At 41.3% G+C, this 16,602-nt stretch overlaps 1 protein-coding gene across 1 annotated transcript in view; it reads right to left on the bottom strand.

Moving 5' to 3' along the window:
- Window positions 1-3,137: 3,137 nt before the first annotated feature.
- met (MET proto-oncogene, receptor tyrosine kinase) overlaps window positions 3,138-16,602 on the bottom strand; it is an 87,490-nt gene continuing 74,025 nt past the window's right edge. Inside the window, exons 15-21 of the mRNA XM_011472878.4 lie at window positions 15,311-15,571; window positions 13,333-13,413; window positions 10,095-10,276; window positions 9,876-9,985; window positions 8,518-8,683; window positions 8,275-8,411; window positions 3,138-6,711 (exon numbers count right to left, since the gene is read on the bottom strand). Coding sequence (XP_011471180.1) covers window positions 6,426-6,711; window positions 8,275-8,411; window positions 8,518-8,683; window positions 9,876-9,985; window positions 10,095-10,276; window positions 13,333-13,413; window positions 15,311-15,571 — 1,223 coding nt within the window. The 3' untranslated portion in view covers window positions 3,138-6,425. The remainder of the gene's footprint in view (window positions 6,712-8,274; window positions 8,412-8,517; window positions 8,684-9,875; window positions 9,986-10,094; window positions 10,277-13,332; window positions 13,414-15,310; window positions 15,572-16,602) is intronic.

The raw sequence follows: 16,602 nt of genomic DNA, 5'->3' as shown, positions 1-16,602 counted from the left end.
GTCCAGGATCCTCTGATCTCCTGATGGTTCGTTGGCGTGTGGTTCTGTGCAGCGTGGTTTGGGGCGAGGAGCTTTTCTTCTGTGAGCCTCTGTCTTGCTTTCCAGAGCTCCTGACTCACCAGATGACAAACCTGCACCCAGTTGTACTGCGACCGCATGGGCAGGCACACCTGTGCCCTCTTTAAACATGAGTGTGGTTGTGATTAAAGCATGTATCAGTTACAGCAGGAGACACACACAATGCTGTGGGAATTACTCAAGCTGACACAACCAGGCAAAAATGGAGGAGGGGGGTGCTCTTGTTCACTTCAGTCTTGATTAGCAGAAGAAAGCAAAGTAGTTGACTTGCTAACTTGGGTTAATGTGTTTTTGTCACCTTTATAATTAGTACTCTGAAGGAACCAGTCCCCACCGCCCATTTGATCCCCTTTATTGTTTACATAGCTGCCCCTACAGGTGGAAATGGGCAGTCTGCAGGGGACAAAGGGTCAAATGTGCAAAAAATATTAAGGTCGTAGTGCGCCTGTGGAATGAAAATGTTCATTCTACTTTTTCTACAGGCATGCTGCGAACACTTAAGGTACATGAAGGTGATGTAGGTGAGATCCAGGCGTGTTGTATGGATTTTTCTGTTTTTTTGACCTCCCAAATGCTTTGCAACGAGCCAGTCATTGCTGTTCACATGCCAAGTGCACGCTCCTTGCGCACACCCGGTGTAGTCTGTGTGGGCATCCTATGGGTGCATGCTCCTTCACGCCATGTCCCATTTACTGTAGACGCAGTGCTGTGACTGAGGCTTCACACACGTTTTGAGGTTAGACATGAAGACATGAACACACACCTGCCGGTCCTCTCTACAACCCTCCACAGACCAGGACTACCCAAAAACCCACAACACCCCTATGGCTCAACCCCCACACGTGTGCATGTGATTAAGAATTTAGTAAAAGATCTCAGAGAAAATTTCTTCTCATTATAAATTGAAACAGAGTCTGTTCATGCTCAGATTCCTCCTGAGCCTGGATTCTGTCCAAGGACAACCTGGGTCATGGAACACAGTAGCACTGAAGGTGGCTGACTGAAACGTTCTGGGGAGATGAAAGACAAGACGAGCTTGTTGTGGCAAATACAAGGGAAATGCGGAGTCTAACATGCTCTGTGCTTGCATTAGCTGCCAGTTTAATCGTTTTTTCAGTGTGTGCTTAAATATATGGAGCAGCATGGTAATTATAAGACCTACTGTTAATCTAATCCATGCTACACTGGAAAATTCCACCCTCTGCCTTTCGCTTTTCCTGAGATAAGAAGAGCTGGAATTAAAGAAACTGGTATCTGGATATTAAAATACATGTTTGACAGAACTACTGTATATACATGTACAATAGGCTGTGTAGGATTGCTTTTGCTTTTGCTGTTTTTTAAGAAAAAAAATGGGATCCGATCAGGAAAATATTGTGTTTTCATATCATCCCACTTTAAAATAAACACAAAATGATACTTAATGACTTTGATCAGTAATTATTTTTACCCAGAACAAATAGACGTATTTATCAAACAAATCATTGTTCTGACATGTTAGTGATGAAAAATCAATAAATAAGCGAGCAAACATACAGTACAGACCAAAAGTTTGGACACACCTTCCCATTTGAATGAATGGGAAGGTGTGTCCAAACTTTTGGTCTGTACTGTAGAAATAGCCTGTGTAAAATAAGCGAACCCTTTGCTTTACATAGATCTAATGTTGTGTTGAAAAATTGTGAAATTTGGGTTAAAGAAACCCAAAGAAGAAGGGAATTGATGAACACAGAGAGCAAACCTAACAGGGTTTCCGGAAATGACGCTTTTTAGTCCCGCTTCCTCATTTAAATGGTATAACATGTCAGTATTCAAACGCTAGCTAATTATGTCTGAAGGCTCCCAAAAGTTTTGATTTGTTCATAATAAATATTTTTGAATCATTGTGGAAAATTACTGACAAAAGTAGCATGTGAGAACAGGTTTCCTTTATTTGGCTACTTTCCTACAATAACCTGTCAGCATAATTTAATACAGGTGTATTGAAATGAAACCCAACCAGAGGACTTTGTTTTAACCTTGGACCTTTGTTTTTTTCTTCCTTTGAGCAGGTATTTGTATCCAGCTCTTTTCTTGATTGGGGTTTCTTGTTTGTCCTTTTTAACCTCCCAGCTGTCAAAGCTGACGCCCCGCCACCTCCGACTATCACTCTACAGCTGACAGATAGATTTGACTATTAACGTTTGTTTGGCCCCTTCACCCTTATTTTGTGTTTGGGTCAAAAGGGACCCGTTTCCTAGTGTGGAAAAGGGTCACTTTTAACCCGAACACAACAACAAAGACAACCATTAATTTTCTTTCTTAGCTACAAGACTTTTTTAGAGTCACATAACTTTCAACTGAACTGTAATGGACTGAGTGGGAAGCGCCAGCTTTGTGTTGAACTACAGAAGTAAATTGAAATACACAAGAAAGTCATGCACTTTTAGTCGTACAGCGACATTTTTTGGCATGTTCTAAGTGCAGCCACATTTCCATCCCTTCATTCATCAACCTTCAGAACCCATTGAATTCCTTCGGGTTGGGTGAAGGTGGGGTACACCCTAAACAAGTTAGCAGGCTATTGCAGGGCCACACTTTCACATACACACCTATAGGGGCAATTTAGAGGCACCAGTTAACCTATGACGCAGCTATAAAAAACGGAGTAATCACAGCGGAAGCCATGATTGAAGGCTCTGGTAAGAGGCAGATGTCTCATCGTGCTTAACATCATGTTTTGGCATTCTGGCTCATATGTTCATGGTGGTTTTTCCTCTGTTACTTCTGTGCAAAGGAAAATAAAGTTCACCTCGCCATGATGGTGAATGGAAAAAGAAAAAGAAGCTAGAAAGGGGTTCATGGAGATGTGACAGAAAGAAAGAAGGACGTGGCTGGGAGAGGAAAGTCCAGGCATCTCTGCTTTGATCCAGGATAAGGGGAAGAAAATGGAGGGATTTTTTGTTATTAAATGCAATTTGATTTTTTTTTTAGTTTTGTTGACATGTAAAATGGATTACATATAAAAAAAAACGTATCAATTTCAAAATACAAATAAAGAGTTGCACAAAAATCAGGCGTAGGTTCTAAAGGAATAGCTTTATTACACTTTAAAGTTGCTTTGACATTACACATGAACATGTACCTTCAAGATTTTTTACAGATGAACATACAAACACAAATGTGTGAACACACAAGTAATGGGAAATTTCAGGATGAAAGTGACAGCAGTCTTTAAGTGTAATGAGGTGGTTCTCCAGGGTTTAACATTTGTTATGTTTTTATTTTTTTACAATGATCTGACACTGAAAACAGTTTATCAGTACATAAAAGACACACAGAGCCTCCTCTCCTTATGTACAACATGGCAGTGGTTTGTCCCAATACCAAGAGGGTTAACTAAGTGGTTTTGTTTTGTGCCACAGTTCATCACCAGTCTTCCCCATTGGACTAAACAAGAGGCGTTGTGTCGTTGTTAAAAAAATATAGTACAGCAAATTTCCTGTCATAGCAAACATTCATACCAGGCTTCAGCTGCCATTAAAAAAAGACAAAATGAAGTTTAAAAAACAACACAAAAACTGCTACACAAAGCAAACATATATATATAACATTAGGGCCGATTTCTTTTCTCAATAATGAGAAGTTCAGTCACAGGTGCAGCCAATTTCTCTTAAGATCAGACAATTTCACATCCAGATAGACATTATTCTGAATTAATTTGAACCAAAAAAACCTGAAGAAATTCATTCAGATTTGAGCTAAATCTGTAACAGAGAATTGAAATGAAAGGCTTTCTTTTTTTAATTGCAAAATAACAACAAAAAAGAGCTAACTGAATCTTCTCGACCTAATACTACCCAGTCTTTCATTGGGACATTCAGTCAGTGGTCCTCATCCCAGGGAGGAACAGCTTCATAAAGATGACGTGACTCCTTATTTACACAACACAGGAGTTTCTCTGTTGCACTGGAAGTAATGCCAACCATATTGTATATTAGGGGGGATTCTGGCCTCGAGGGCCGTGTCCTGCTTCTTTTCCAAACAGCTTTGTCCTTGAAGCGTCTTAATGATGGAGCACACCTGATCCAGGTCAGCGGCAGGTAGGACACACACCACACCACTCAGGGTTCCTATCTGTGAGATGTCTACTCAGTGGCGTACTTTAGTCACTGGTTTTTGTTTTTCATTGTAGCTGCCCTGTAGCACAAAGCGAAACACCCTGCAATCACATAATTAAACACAAAGACGATGTAAAACAATCCCAGAAGGAGCTCCCAAAGACCGTCTCCACACTGTGGTTAAAGTCTGTGCCCTTGTGTGCTATGATTCGACAAGATTGTCTGTAAAAATGTGGACCATTGAGGATTTCTCAGCAGAAAGACCGGTTCTACAATTCCTTACTTCTTAACATGGTAATAATGTTTTATTTTTTGGTAAACCAAAAAGGACACCCTTTAGCAGTGGAAGATTAATATACATATGTGGCAAAATCTGAAATCCTAAATAATAAAAGTGTGTCCATGCGTTAACAGTCAGAGCAGAGATCCCAACACAAACTTGCAAACTCTTCCATAGACGACAAGGTAAGATGGCAGCTGACAAATACTATCTCGCTAGGGGCTCTATTCTGAAGTTTTTAGGTCAGACTTGTGCTGCTGAGCTTTTAAAATACATGATGAATAAATGCCCTAAAAAACTGTGTGGAAGAGCTGCAGCCATCTTCCCAGGTCACCAAGCTTCTGACTGTCAGGTGGAAGGGTGAACTTCTTTTGGGTCACCACATTTAGCAGATTAAAGTGTCCCCAACGTCTTTTCACATATTTGTAATTTATTGACTGCAGCAGACAGGAATCCTGTTGACAAAAAAAAAATGTACTTATAAATGTCAATTCTACCTTTCTCTTATTTAGGGTACTGTTTCTATTGCCCCAGCTTTTGTGTCTGTCACTCACTGTAGCAACCATGAGAAACTTTGTGGTATCTACTCATTCCTAAGAGGTCAAACAGTCAAAGGTCATGACACGGGGATCCTACCTAAAGTTGCCTTTTCATTTTGGAAGACTGGAACATTGCTATCAACATGGGAGAAAAATGCCTGCTACTTGCATCAATAAATGGGAAAGCTCATTCTTTTGTTGAAGTTTATTAAATCATTTGAGTTGTGTCTGAATTCCTTCACTACTCACTACTTAGTGCACTATATAGTGCGTTTGCCATTTTGTAGTGCTGTCTGAATGGACAATTTCAAAATCCAGTGAGCCAGAAATTTCCCAGAAGTCTCTGCGAAAAACCAGTGTGCATCAATGCTCACTAGATAGGCAAATATGGACCACAATGCATTGTGTTTGAACGATTTGGGAATTTTATTTTATTTGAACTCAACTGAATTTTACCTTTATTTTAGCTTTTTATGAATCATCCAAGTTCATATCTTCAGAACACAATATATTCATAAATATTTTTATGTTTTTTCTTCAGAAAATCGGTGATGTCATCTTTGCCATTAAAAACATGTAGTGAGGATGGTTTCCAATTACTTTTGAAACCCACGGCACTAGACGGTTGTTAGGGAGGGAATTCAGACATATTCTTTGTCTTTTATGTGTTTTTAGATGTAAATTGGACGACAGGATTCCTGATACTCACAGGAATAAAGTTGTGGAATCAAAATATATGATATAGAGATAAACTTTTTATGTAAACCTAAAATGTGAGTTATTTTTTTTTTTGCTGGAAGGCATACTTTTCTAAAACTGTGAGCATCCAATAAAATAAATCCAATAAATCACTTTATAGGGAAAGAGTTGAAGTGTTTTTAAAAGGAAAGAAAAAAAAAGGTGGATCAGATAAGCGGGCATCAAAATCTGTCAACACATAACAACATAAATAAATCATCCAGTGATCTGCAAACAAAAACTTTTTTTCTGCACATCCTGCTTTTGCCCCCCTCCCCCTCCCCCGCTGAAGTCAGCCTCCAGCCCACCTCAGCTGGTTTCCTCAAGGCAGAAACGACTCTCCATGATGTTGCATCAACAGCCCGCCCTTATGGTTTGTGGAAGTGTGACAGCTCTTGAGCACAGAGTTTTAAACCCGCTTTGCTGTCTTGCGATGCTTTGAGGAAAATACAGCATGTTTGTCTCTCCGCGCCTCAGAATTGTGGAAGTCCAGAAGCTCCACCCCTGATGTAAGTTAATGCATGAGATGTACATTGAAGGAAGAGCAAGTCCGAACTCCAAAAACAAGACTTCGTGTCTCCACAGCATGCAGTGTCCAGTGTTTGGTGAGTACGTCCAGTAGCTCGTCAGGAGTTCCCCTTCCAACGCTTTTCTTCTCTGCCTCCCAATGGCCGGCGGCTTCTAACCGTCTCAGGTGCAGCATCCTCGCTCTGCGTGACAGAAGAGCGGGGAGTGCGGCGGCAGGGACGTGGAGGTAGAGGCCTCGGGGGAGGAAGCCGAAGAGGAGGATGAAGCTGTGGAGGTGAGCAGGGAGGGGTAGGGGGTCATTTTGTCAATGTTGACGTAAGTGGTATTCAGGAGGACGTAGTGCTCTCCGCTGAAGCTGGAGAAGATGGCAGAGATGCGAGACACCAGTTCTGAGAAGGAGGGCCGCCGCTCAGGCTTTGGATGCCAGCACTCCACCATGACCGTGTAGCTGCGAGGGAGGAGAGGAAAGATGTTACAGCAATCCAGTTTTATGAGGCAACAACATTCACAAAAACACAACAAATCTAAACCTAAACAACAGATTTAACCTGTGATTAAGTCTTTTAAATTAAGTATGAAATCACAACAGAAACCAATGCTTTACATTGCTTTAACCAAGTTTATAAAAAAGAAAAAATATGCCACACTAAAATTTTTTAAAGATACAATTTTCAACTTTGATCTGGATATAATAAGCTGGTTAACAATTATTCACAACTAATTTAAAACGAAAAAAGTACTGGGCTTTTAAGAATGATTTTTTGTAACACATGGATAGATGGACTCACTTCCCCAGGGGCTTCACCGCTAAAAGACATTTTTTAAAACTTCCCATTTTAAGGCATGTCCTCATTGCAACGTTTTGTAGGTTTTCAGAAGCCCTGTGACAGACTGGGAACCTGTTCAGGGTCAACCCCACCAACAATGGCTGGGACAGGCTCCAGCAACCCCAGAACCCCCCTCCCCTCCCCACCCCTCCAAAAAGAGATTTGGCAGATTAGGAAGGTAGATGGATGTTTGGAAGTCTTCAGAATTTTAGGTTTTACAAGTTAGTCTCACTGCAATCAAGAATGAAAGGCGTAGGCATAACCTGTAAGAGAGTAACCCTTGTGCTATCTTAGATGACCCCCCCTCCTTACATTGAGGTGTTCTCCCTACCATGACAAAGGTGGATAAAGGTGGAAAGATTTCATGTAATCCATGCACACCAGTGAAGATCACAAATCATTGAAGAAAAAAGGTTCAGAGCACTGTCTAGTGGGTCTAGATGACCCAACTCTGACCCAACCAACCCTTGTGCTATCCTGAGTCTATGGAATAACTAGTCTAATCCAAAACAGCTTCACAAAGCTGAGACACTTTAAACCTTTACTATAATTCATTGAAACCTTTTATTAGCTTTTTCTTTTTGTTTTGTACATTTTAATTTCTATTTTGTGTTGTGGTTGTTGTGTTTTGTGTTGTTACACTTTAAATGTATTTAAAAGGAAAAAGCTAAACATTTTTAAATGAAAAAGTTGATTTGTAAGTAGTTGTTTTTCAGATTTGAGCCTTTCCTGTTAACATTTCATCTGCTTCTAGCACCGTGCCCCCTCCAGCCAGAATGACTCTTTTACTTTTGAGGATAAAGAAACTAGTAGTGAATTACTTTTCAAATAAGTAATGAGTAAAGTAATTTTAATTTCATCCAGTAACCAAAGTAAAGTAATCAATTACTTTTTAAAAGTTCGACCTTGTCTTCGACCTGCCACAGGCTGGGACATCCCTAAACCCCATAAGGGCCGTCCGTCCCCCTCATATGAAGGCTTAAGCTATAAAAATGACTTGAATTATTCCTAAATATGTGATGACATGAACTCTGTTTAAGACATTTTCTGAATGTCCTGAACTTGGAAGGATGCTTGTTTATGACTGTGGTTGGTTAGGCAGGTTCTTTCTCTATGAATACAGAGTATTACATCTTGGTGTTACCGTCCCTTAAGTGGAGCCGATGAGAAGCACAAACACTTACAGGGCGTCAGGGCAGAACTCGGGCTGCAGCAGCCTCCTGCCCTGCAGGAGAAACACGGTGATGTCGAAAGAGTTCACATCAGAGTATGGCGGGGCTCCACGAGTCATCAGCTCCCAAAGCAGCACCCCAAATGACCACTGAAAAGAAGGGCATGAGTTAGGCTTTTGTAAATCCATGACAACATGTTTTCCGTGCAGACTCAGCCAACAGAAATCATATGTGATGAAAATCATTTTGCCCCACCACATCTGACTTGGTGGTAAACTTGTGCGTCTGCAGACTTTCCAGAGCCATCCATTTGACGGGCAGCTTGACCCCGCTCTTGTTGTGGACGCTGTAATATTCTTTGTCATAGATGTCTCTAGCCAGGCCGAAGTCAGCCACCTTTACTGTGTAGCTCTCATCCAGCCTGCCAGTGCAAACAAACTTTACTGGTTACTCATAAATTCACATATGTGTGTGTGTGTGTGTGTGTGTGTGGGGGGGGGGGGGGGGGGGGGGGGACTGCAAAACATTACGTCACAAAACTGGAAGCTGGTAAAGCATTTGGGTTGATTAGACCAAATGCTATTTGAAAGACACATGTTGATAAATGTTATTGCAATTTTAGTTCATTCCCTACACATCCTGCTAATAATATGACATCATTGAATAACTTTCAGAGTCCTTTTACAGTTCATGTGTAATAGGTTAATGATAGAGGTGTAACCATTCATTTTAACGATTGGATTCATATCATAAGTTTTGGTTAACGATTCGATTCATAGTCGATATCGCTACATTTTAAATGATTCAATTCATACAAAATACATTTTTTTTTGCAATAAGCAAATAAGCATGAGTGGCAGCCCGCTACAGGTCATTTTGGTTCCATCAAAACTCTGTTCTGACCATTGACTGTATAAGAGAACTGGACAGTGGTAGTGTGACGTCATAGAAAAACCGTCTACTTGTGGCTTCAACCAAATGAAGTCAACTCAGTCGACATTTTTTTGTGATATGGATGCCGACATGTTGAAGCCAGATGACGTCGGTAAGCAGTGAATCGTTTTGAGTTATAGTTTCTATGGAAACCACTCTCGCCAATCAGGGTTGAGCTTGTTTGAAGGCCACACCCCTTTCCCCTGAAAGTGGGGTACACAAAACGCGTCAATCAAATGTTTTGACCACATACTTTTATTGATCTGATTGTTCAGTTTATAACTTGTCAAACTTGAAAATGAAAAAATATCATGTAAAAAATGAGGATTATCAAGAAAATGTATAAAAAAAACAAGAATGGTTATTCCAACCACCAGAATGACTGAATAGCAGCTGTTTATTTCTCCATAGAAGTCTTAGGACTTTGGCTTCTTGGAACCAGCGGGTGCTTCCTGTTTAAAATGCCAGAGGGGAGGGGCTAATCAGTCCAGTTGTCATATACAGTCAATGGTTGTGGCACAGTTCAGAGGAAATGAACCACATGTATAATTGTCCACAGAGGGGAAAGTACCGTAACACACTCATCCACACAGAACGTTCTCTAAGCATCAACATGTTAGCGTGCTCTCTTGCTGCCACCACACACTAAGTTGGAGTAGAAAGGCAAAACTGAAGCTTACATGCAGTTCCTGGCAGCCAGATCTCGGTGGACAAACTTTTTGCTGGCTAGATACTCCATTCCACGGGCCACCTGAAGCCCAAAACCCATCAGGTCCTTCACGGTGGGGTTCTGCAGGACACATTCATCATCACTGCCCTTGTCTTCTCTTATTTTAAATCAGTTCAGCACTGGAAGAAAAGCTTCGACTTGTTTTGTTGTTGCTTGACGCAGCTCTTACGTGCACTTCGTCACGGATGAAGTTCCGCAGGTCGCCATGCTTCATATATGGCAGAACCACCAGCGGTGAACCCTCTGGTGGAAGGCAGATTCCCAGCAGAGAGAGGACGTTGGGATGACTGAAGTCTTTCATGATGATCCCTTCCTTCAGGAACTGGGACACCTCTTCCAAGTCTGTGATGCCTTGTTTAACAACAATAAAAGAAAGAAAAGCCCTATTTATTTGGGATTTTGAACTTTAGACTTTTCTAATGTATTTGCATTTTTTTAGCTGAAGACATTTTAGAATGATGGATTTGGGATAGCATGAAGAATGACTTCTCAGATCAATAGAAGCAGCTGCTGTTCTGACATGAGTGGTAAAGTCAGTCCCCAGATACCTGTGATAGCTGTGGTGCAGAGTTTAGAGTGGCAGGGTTCTGTTTCTGCCTTGCCCACTCATGTGTTGTAGTGTCCTTGGGCAGGACACTGAACCCCCACATTGCTCCTGGTGGTTGGTGCCAGGTACTGGCAGTGTCATGCATCAGTGTGTGAATGTGTGTGAATGGAAGAATGGGACTGTGACTGTAAAGGGCTTTGGCCTTCCAGCGCTAGATAAGTAATCATTTACCATGAAAGCCAGCTACCTTAGAAAATCTAAAAGGACACATTTCCCAATTCTTATTTGTTAAATGCGTTGGTGCTTCTAGTGTCCTGAACTTTAGCTTTTCTGACTTTGCTATAATCTGATTGTGCAGATTAGGTGGATGATTCACCATCACCTGAGGTCAAACCCCAAAGACATAAACTAAAATAGCCATTTCAATATATTTCAAAATAATCATTTCCAATTGAAAATATGATGTTGGTAATTTTCCTCTCAGTTTTGATATTACAGACAGCTGCATTTAGGTAAAAACATCAAGTAAAGGTTCTCAACACAACAAAAGCAGAGAATAATAATGGCTTGACCTGTGAGTTCACTAAAATTAATAAAGAAACACTCAAATCCCAGTGGGCCCGACCCCAGGCGGGTTGAGCACAGCCCCCCCCCCCCGCTGTTGTTGGTGGCTCCCTGTGACTTCATGGGTCTTTTCTCCAAATTGCTCCAGCATCAATCTCCTGGCTATGGCTGACAGGTTACACGATTAGGCAGGACCTCACCCCCATCCTCGCCAATGGGCGCTCATTCATCACTGCTACTCCCAGCTGAAAGATTCCTGGCTTTAGTTCTCTAATGCTATTGGGGGGATGTGATATCATGCCATAAAAATGGAATATAATCTAAGCAGATGTCAGATTGAACAATTGTTGCTAGACATGAATATGTTTGGATAAGAAGAGGGGGCAGCTGGTCTTTTAAAAAAATAAATGATAAGGGTCAAGCTGGAAGACAAAGAAGCAACAAAACAAATGATTTCTACATCCTTTGATCGTATTGAAGCCAAAATGCAAAAGCACTGAGTTAAAATCCCTCTCTGATCATCTTTTGATCTATTGTAAAAGTGTTCCCAGTGCTCTTTTAATAATGATTATGCCGATTTTGGCAAAAATAGAAAAAACTGTATTGTTTCGTGGGACATAGTTTCTGCAGAGCGGCAGAAGTTCATTACAAGTTCATCTCTGAATTTCTAGTGAGTCAACGAGGACAAGATCAAAAAGATGGTGATTGACTTAAGAACGACTAACTTCCCAGCCCCTCAGCATCTTGGTCAGGTATGTGGCAGAGGTTGAAGAGTACGAGTATCTGACAGTAACCATCAACAGCAGCTTGAGCGGGAAGATCAACAGCACAGCTGTGTGCAAGAAGGCCTGCAGCAGACTATTTCCAGAGGAAGCTGAGGTCTTTTAGCATTTTCAGCAAGATGTTGGAATATTTGTGACCAAGACTCTGTTCTTCTCTGTGGTCTTCTAGGGAGAGCAGCATTTAGTCATTTGAATTAAAAATTGAAATAAAACAGTACTATTATTCTACTCATTGAAAAACAGATCTGAAAAAAGAGTATATTTTAATGGAGGTCAAAGTTTGAACCTCCTGCCTCCTATTAGCTATATTTTGCTCCTTTGGCTGAAATTGTGTCATTAAGATTTTTTGTGGCATCTTCTAGTCCCTTAAATGTGTCTGATGTGTGAAGTGTCTAAACTTAAGCATAAGCAGAAATTGCATTCCCTTTAAATTGGATTTCATAGAAAGTTTTAAATAGACTCAAAACATCTTTAGGTCAAGTCATATCACTTGAATCACTCAGTGATGCTCAAATTGATTATTAAATGTGAATGTATCCAAATATGCTGAAAAATATACAGGCTTTCATAAGGGTGTCCTAATTTTTTCACGTGACTGCAGCTGCACAAAGAGACTGAATTTATGAAGTGGTTATGGAAGAACTTTGAACAAACTCTCAAGGATAATCCCAAGCACCCTCTCCATCCTGGACTGGACGAACAGCGGAGCGCCTTTTCCAAGAGCCTAAGGGGCAGCTTCGATGCCACAATGACCGCTACAGAAGACCATTCTTGCCTCATGCCTTAAGACTGTATAATTCAACATCCTTGTGCCAGAGATAAGCTGATTTTTATTGTTGTTTTTTTGTAAATTTGCTTTATAAACTAAATCCTATACAGTGCTGTTGCAACAATCACATTTCTCAGGTTGGGATCAACAAAGTATCTTCATCCTATCTTACCTTATTACTGGTACAACCCAAATGGTGAGCTATACTGAAGCTATCCAACCGTCCGATTTTTAAAACCAAATCCCAGTTTGGACGAGGAAAAAAAAGGGGTGCATGAGTTGCGCTCATTATTATTAAAAATAATTTATTAAAAAGGGAAATGTGAACATTTCTTCAACTGATTCTCGCAATAAAGCAAAAATGGCTGAATACAATGACGTATAACATCAGGTAAAATGACTCAAAAAAGCACAAAGGCAGTTATTTTCATGATGTTGACGATTTAGGTCGTTTACCAAAGCTTGTTCAACTGACCCATTAAAATGATATTTTTTATAGATTTTTTGTTCCTTTATCTGTTTTGAATCCTTTGTTCACATTGTTCCTTATCTGCATGCTTGTTTTCTTTCATTTTCTTCTTTTGTAAAAGTAATTTTTTAGCTGAGTCGGACACAATAGTTGTAGCAGCTTTTTGGTGCATATTTCTATTATTCTTAAAGTGGTTATTTTCAGTTTTTGTGTGAAATCAGTGCTTCTCATTATTTCCAGTTCTATGCCCTCATATGTAGACAGGGTTGTACTTACGATTTAGGGACTTGACCGCACAGTGCAGCTTCTGGCCGTCTGGCTCGAGCAGCGTCCCATGATAAACACAGCCGAAGTGACCTGCACATCACAATGCATAGAATCTCTCAACATCACATAGTTTTAAAACCTGTAAAGGACAACCATCCGGCTTTCTTTTACCACATGTTTTTATTGCACATTCATGGTGAACAGTGGTTGAGAACAGTGCCCCCTTTCTCAAAAAGAGGGACCACTGGGGTCCTGAAACCACAGACAGGGAAAGTCTAATTCAGGATACTGGAGAGTAGAATTGGGTCAATGGTGGAACTTCTGGTTCTGGAGGAATGCTGCAGTTTTCTTTCCGGTTGGGAAACACTGGATCGGCTCTACAGCTTACACAGTCAGCCGTGATCCCAGCCCCTTCTGGGCGAAGGCAGGGGACATCCTGGACAGGTCGCCAGTCTGCCACAGGGTCACAATCACACACCCATGCACATTCACATCTAGGGACAATTTAGAGAAACCAATAAGGCTATAAAGCATGTTTTAGGAGAAAAGCCAGAGTCCCCGGAGAAAAGCCATGCATGCAGAACCACACCCACATTGGTGTTCTGTTTCAGGTCCCCCAGCCAGGGCTTAAATCAGGGGCCCTCTTGTTGTGAGGCAACCACTGCGCCCCAACACATTAAGACGAACATCAAAATCTTCCGAAGGAGAACAATAAGATTCTTCTCCATAACCTTCTGATTACATCATCAACACGTCATGGGCCAAAGCTGAGTTCCTGATGCAACGTAAATTCTTTGCTAAAGTTCAGATATTTGAACTTACACACCGCGATCAGATATTCACCGTGCTGTGAATATCTGGCCGCGCTGTATTGTCACACCTTGCTGTCCCTACCAGCTGGCTCCAGATATGAGAAAAAAGTGGAATGGATGAATGGATGATGGATGGATGAATAGTAGCTCTTAAGGCTCAAAGTTAAATTCAATTTCAGCTCTAATCATATTATCTGCAGTAGGATTTGTTGCTTACAAATTGCTTTGGTGCAGCTCCACTCCCTCCTCTTTAGCCATAAATGGGCACAGCTCTATGACCCCATTAAAGTGACCCATTCAGCTTGGTTTCAGACCTCCTCCTGGGAAGTGAGCTACATTTACAGGCGCTGGTAGATCACAGCAGTTCCCTAGTATGGATAAAAACATTTGTTTCTGTGAGTTGGAGCTTGAACCTTCAACTTCATCAAACAGGAGGTCAAAGGTGATTTCAATGGTCCACAATAATGATTTTCTTCATGTTTCACATCTTAAACAGCAAAGTTTCAGATTACTAAGAAACGATCTGCACACACTATCACAAATCTACCCCTCTGAGTAACCTAGTACAACGCTTTATTCATTAATACGCCTCAGCAACTATCAACCTGTGTCAAAACTCCCTAATTTATCCACCGTTTTATTGTGTTCTGTCCCTTTGTAAAAACGGCATGTTGGCAGCCTTGAAATGAGCGTGCCGTTCTTCTGTCACGTCCCTGCAGATGTCTGAGGGTGTTGGGTTACGCTGCTCAACAACAGATCTTGGGAAATCCAGCGGCAAACATCATGTCTACTAATAAATCTAGTCTTGATCAGAATTTTATCTGCCTGCTCGACCCTTTGATGTGAAAGTTGCTGCACGGAAGGGTTCTCTTTGAGGTGTCAGGCTGCCTGTTGTGCTTTCAAACATAAATGGGACTCTTTTATAGATCAAAATGTGGACAGTTTTCGTTTGTTGTTGACTAGTATGGAAACCTTCAGCCATTTTTCTCATGCATTCTGCATTTTCACCCCAATGGTAAAATTCACCCACATAACTTCAACCAGTGTGGGGGAATCGAATTACTCCTGCTGACAGGATCAGCTGCATGACTGACGCCCCACGCAGCCCCAGCATTGCATTTGAGTAGAACCCGCAGTGAAAAAGAAGCCGCTGAGACGCCGGCGTGGAGACTGACCTCTGCCGATGACCTGGTTCAGGTGGAGCAGCAGCTGTTCCCTGGTGATCACCACATGCTGCACCTCAGTAAGCAGGTCTGGGTGGAGGCAGGATGGGTCGATGTGGACGGGGGCCATCAGAAGAGGGGACACCAAATCGCCCTCCATGGCCAGGCTCATCCCAGAGCTCAGTGCTCCCAGTCTAGGAGACAGCAGCTCCCCGTTACCCCCATAGATAGGGGGGGGCACCCGGCACGTCTCAGGCCTGTCAACACCCTGATCTGGAGAGGCAAAAAGAGATGGAGGGGGGTCAGCAGTCAACGACTGCATCAACAGGACCTTAAGAGGTCAAGGTGTGTTACATGATCAGAGGGGGGCAACTATAAAGATGGGGGGCATTTGTAACGGGGATAGACCCTGAAAAGGGGAGGTGATCAGTTTTCTTTCAGTGCTGGGAAAGAAAAGCAGGTGCAAAGAAAATTGATGTTATTCAAGAAGTGAAAGCAAAAACAGGCTATAAAGCAATAAATCAAACATTTTCAAAATTTGAAAACTTTTCTTTAAATTAACAAAAGAATCTGTCAATGGGGTAAGAAAAATGGTCTAACAAGAATTTATATTTTAAGAAAAAAAAGGCCAGTCACGAAAACATCTTTTCCCAAACTAGGATTATTTTGATACTGAGAACTTTATTAATACACTTATTTATCTTGGAAAATAGAGAAAGAAAATGTTTTTTTTAAACAAGCATCTTTTTACTTTCTTCAGATTTTTGTAGTGCAGGAACAACCAGCCAGAGCTCACATGGATCGAAAGCTTAAATATGGAGTTTGAGCACCTGATCCAGCTCACCCTGAAGGCAGCCATTAGCTCATCAGAAAGTTTAGCTTCTCAGATTGTGAGCAGCACAAAAAGGCTCTTTTTTTTCATCATCCTCAGGATCGTATTAGCAGGAACCTCCCAGAAGCGCTCAGGGCCACGGGCACAGAAAGACACAAGTGCAAAGAGTTCAAAGAAGCTGAGAAATCTGAAGAGCTCTTGTTTTCATCTGAAGCATTTCATGCATACATTTCACCTGTGAAGTTACCACTAACCAACAACAAAACTAGTTAACCTTTTGGGTTACCAAACCCTGTCAAAGGTAACTAGTTGCTACTAATAGTGATTAATCAAAAATTTGCTGGATTTCAGATTAGTAACAGTCTGTAGATGTAAGTCAATTGAATATAAGTTGTTCTCTTCTAATTCATGACATATAAAAAAAAATGTCACGCTCGCTCTTAGCATATAGCTTGATGTCATCCATGTAGAG

Source organism: Oryzias latipes, chromosome 6 (assembly GCF_053564925.1).
Source record: "Oryzias latipes strain Hd-rR chromosome 6, Olatipes_Hd-rR_3.1".
Lineage (NCBI taxonomy): Eukaryota > Metazoa > Chordata > Actinopteri > Beloniformes > Adrianichthyidae > Oryzias > Oryzias latipes.
The sequence above is the reverse complement of the archived record's forward strand: the minus strand, read 5'-3'. Positions and strand labels throughout refer to the sequence as shown.